Below are 2,312 nucleotides of genomic sequence, written 5' to 3'. Positions count from 1 at the left end.
ATTGTGCTGTGGACATCCATTTTTATCTCCCTATGAATTGTATTGTGTTTGAAATGTTACCATTATGCAATTTACAAGTTATCTTTTATTGATATTTACGCTAGTTATTTATATTACCAAGAAATCCATAATTTGACTCTTATCTAGTTTTTCTTTTATTGAGCTTCAACTTTGACTGTTAACATTTCATATTCATAGGTTCCATCTCTAAAATTCATTCAACTGCAGATACTTTACAAAGCAGAATTTCTCTCAGCACTGAATATATATGTACTTTTATTTTTTATTGTTTCCTAAGTAACAAAATAACAAACAACTACTCACTGCACAATTTTCCTCTTTCCTAATTCAGTCCTTTAACCTCTTTTCAAAAATGAAATTTATTCATACAATATTCAAATATAGGTTGAAATTTTCAAATGTCAATGATCCATGTATAAGTATTATAACATCCTCCTCTGAGTAACTACCTATTACACATGTTCACATTTTGGAACATGTGCATCCCCAACAAATTGCTTCCGTAAGACATACAGAAAATAAACTAACATTTTTCCAATAAGTAGGTAAATAAATAAACAATGTTAGAAGAGGAAAGTTATAAAAACAAACCTAGTAATAAGAAAGGGTTCCTTCTAAAGCTTCACAGAAGTCTTACAACAGATTTAACATCATTGGACACATGCCACATGAATATATACACACAAATATTTTACATATTAACATAAATCATTTTAAAATGTCAAATTGATTAATTATATGTAGAAAAATTATATTTTGCTAATGTTATGTGTTCATATATTTATTTAGTCCATATTTATTTTATATTTATCCTATAAAACTATATTTTTTCTATGAAGATAGTAATACTTAGAGAAGTACCAAAACTATACAAAATTTTGCAAAATTCACAATGTTACAAGTGAAGTACAAAAGGTTGAAATTTATACAAAAAATAATTTATTAAGAACTAGTGTTTCTCTAAAATACAAAAGATGATGTACATTTTAGGAAACTGAGTGCTCCACAGCACTGAGCCTGCACCTCAGGCACCATATCATGGAAATAAATGCCTGTCTAAGTTTAGTGTTTCCAAGAATCAAGACATACGAGTGGCCAGAAGGGAAAGCAACTCCAATAACACAGAAAAGGAGAGAAACTGAAGTTTTCTGCTTATATTTAATGTCACAAACCTGCAAAAGATGTGACAGAAAAAAAATGCTGTACAGTAACAGGAATGTGACCACCATATGCAGGGCCTTTATGTGAGCTGCCTTGCTGATGTCTCTAGAGCCTTTGGCATTGTACTGCATCTTCTTCAGATGTTGCCACAGGGAGAAGATGAGCAGGAGAAACACGATCATGGTGACAGTGAAGGGGATGAGTGTGAACATAGTGTTGGTAAGTAAAACGAGTCTAGCAACTTGAGAATAATTACTTGATATGGCACTGAAGAATATATTTGCTTCAATTCTGTAAATGATGGTATCAATGTGTGTGTCTAGGACTAAAACATTTAAAAATAGTAGGAGCAGAGATGCCAACAGTGTCCCTGAAACCATTTTTTTTACTCTCCACTTTAGATGAATAAAAATAGAGTTTGAAAAACTGGCTATCTTGAGAAAATAGAAGATGCTGAGACATGTAGCAAGCCAGACACTGAAATGATTGGTTACTGTAAAGAATATACAAGTTTGTCTCACAATTTCTCTAGTTATCATTATGGCTGGATACCATTTATATACAAATAAATGTGCAATTAGCGAAAAGAGAAAAGCAATTCTGGAAATTGCCAGAGTAGTCAAGATCTGATCTATGAATGATATCTTTCTCTTCTTTACCCAGTCCATAACGTTCACTAGCACTGTGAATGCATTGCCTAAAGTTCCCATTAGAAATTCCACACTTAAAGTACTGAATAATATGCAATATAGGACAACATTCATTGTTTCCAAGATGATGCTCCAAATTCCACTATAGTGATAAATATTTGTAAATAGTCTTCTGATGTATGTATAGCTGATTCTTGAGAATTCATAACAAACAAATTAAATGAACTTTTATGTACAATGTCAAGTATGCATCAAGATTTCCTAATGAAGTAGTTTATAGTTTTCTTCACAAAAATCTTACACTTTGCAAGGATACCCAGGTGAGCGTCATCCAGATGCTTCATACCTTACACACAGTGTACCAGACGGAGTTCTCCATATTTGATACTAAGGAAAGCAGAATTCACATGCACTATCATTAAAACAAATAAATTTATTTGAATTGCTTTGAATGTTTGCATATTAAATTGTAACCATTTT

General features: G+C 31.7%; 1 protein-coding gene across 1 annotated transcript; it reads right to left on the bottom strand.

Annotated features, from left to right (window-relative positions):
* Positions 1-1,007: 1,007 nt before the first annotated feature.
* Positions 1,008-1,946, bottom strand: LOC126489184 (taste receptor type 2 member 140-like). Its single transcript, XM_050123241.1, has one exon. It carries the CDS (start codon positions 1,944-1,946, stop codon positions 1,008-1,010), a length of 939 nt encoding a protein of 312 aa, XP_049979198.1.
* Positions 1,947-2,312: the final 366 nt, after the last annotated feature.

This window comes from Alexandromys fortis, unplaced genomic scaffold, assembly GCF_014885135.2.
Source record: "Alexandromys fortis isolate MF-2015 unplaced genomic scaffold, M_Fortis_MF-2015_v1.1 scaffold_223, whole genome shotgun sequence".
NCBI classification, from domain to species: Eukaryota; Metazoa; Chordata; class Mammalia; order Rodentia; family Cricetidae; genus Alexandromys; species Alexandromys fortis.
Note: the sequence above shows the minus strand (reverse complement) of the source record. Positions and strands in the feature narration are given on the sequence as shown.

Bases quoted from the DNA above. Each gene is read 5' to 3' on its own strand.
- LOC126489184 (XM_050123241.1), bottom strand. From the start codon at position 1,946: ATGAATGTTGTCCTATATTGCATATTATTCAGTACTTTAAGTGTGGAA.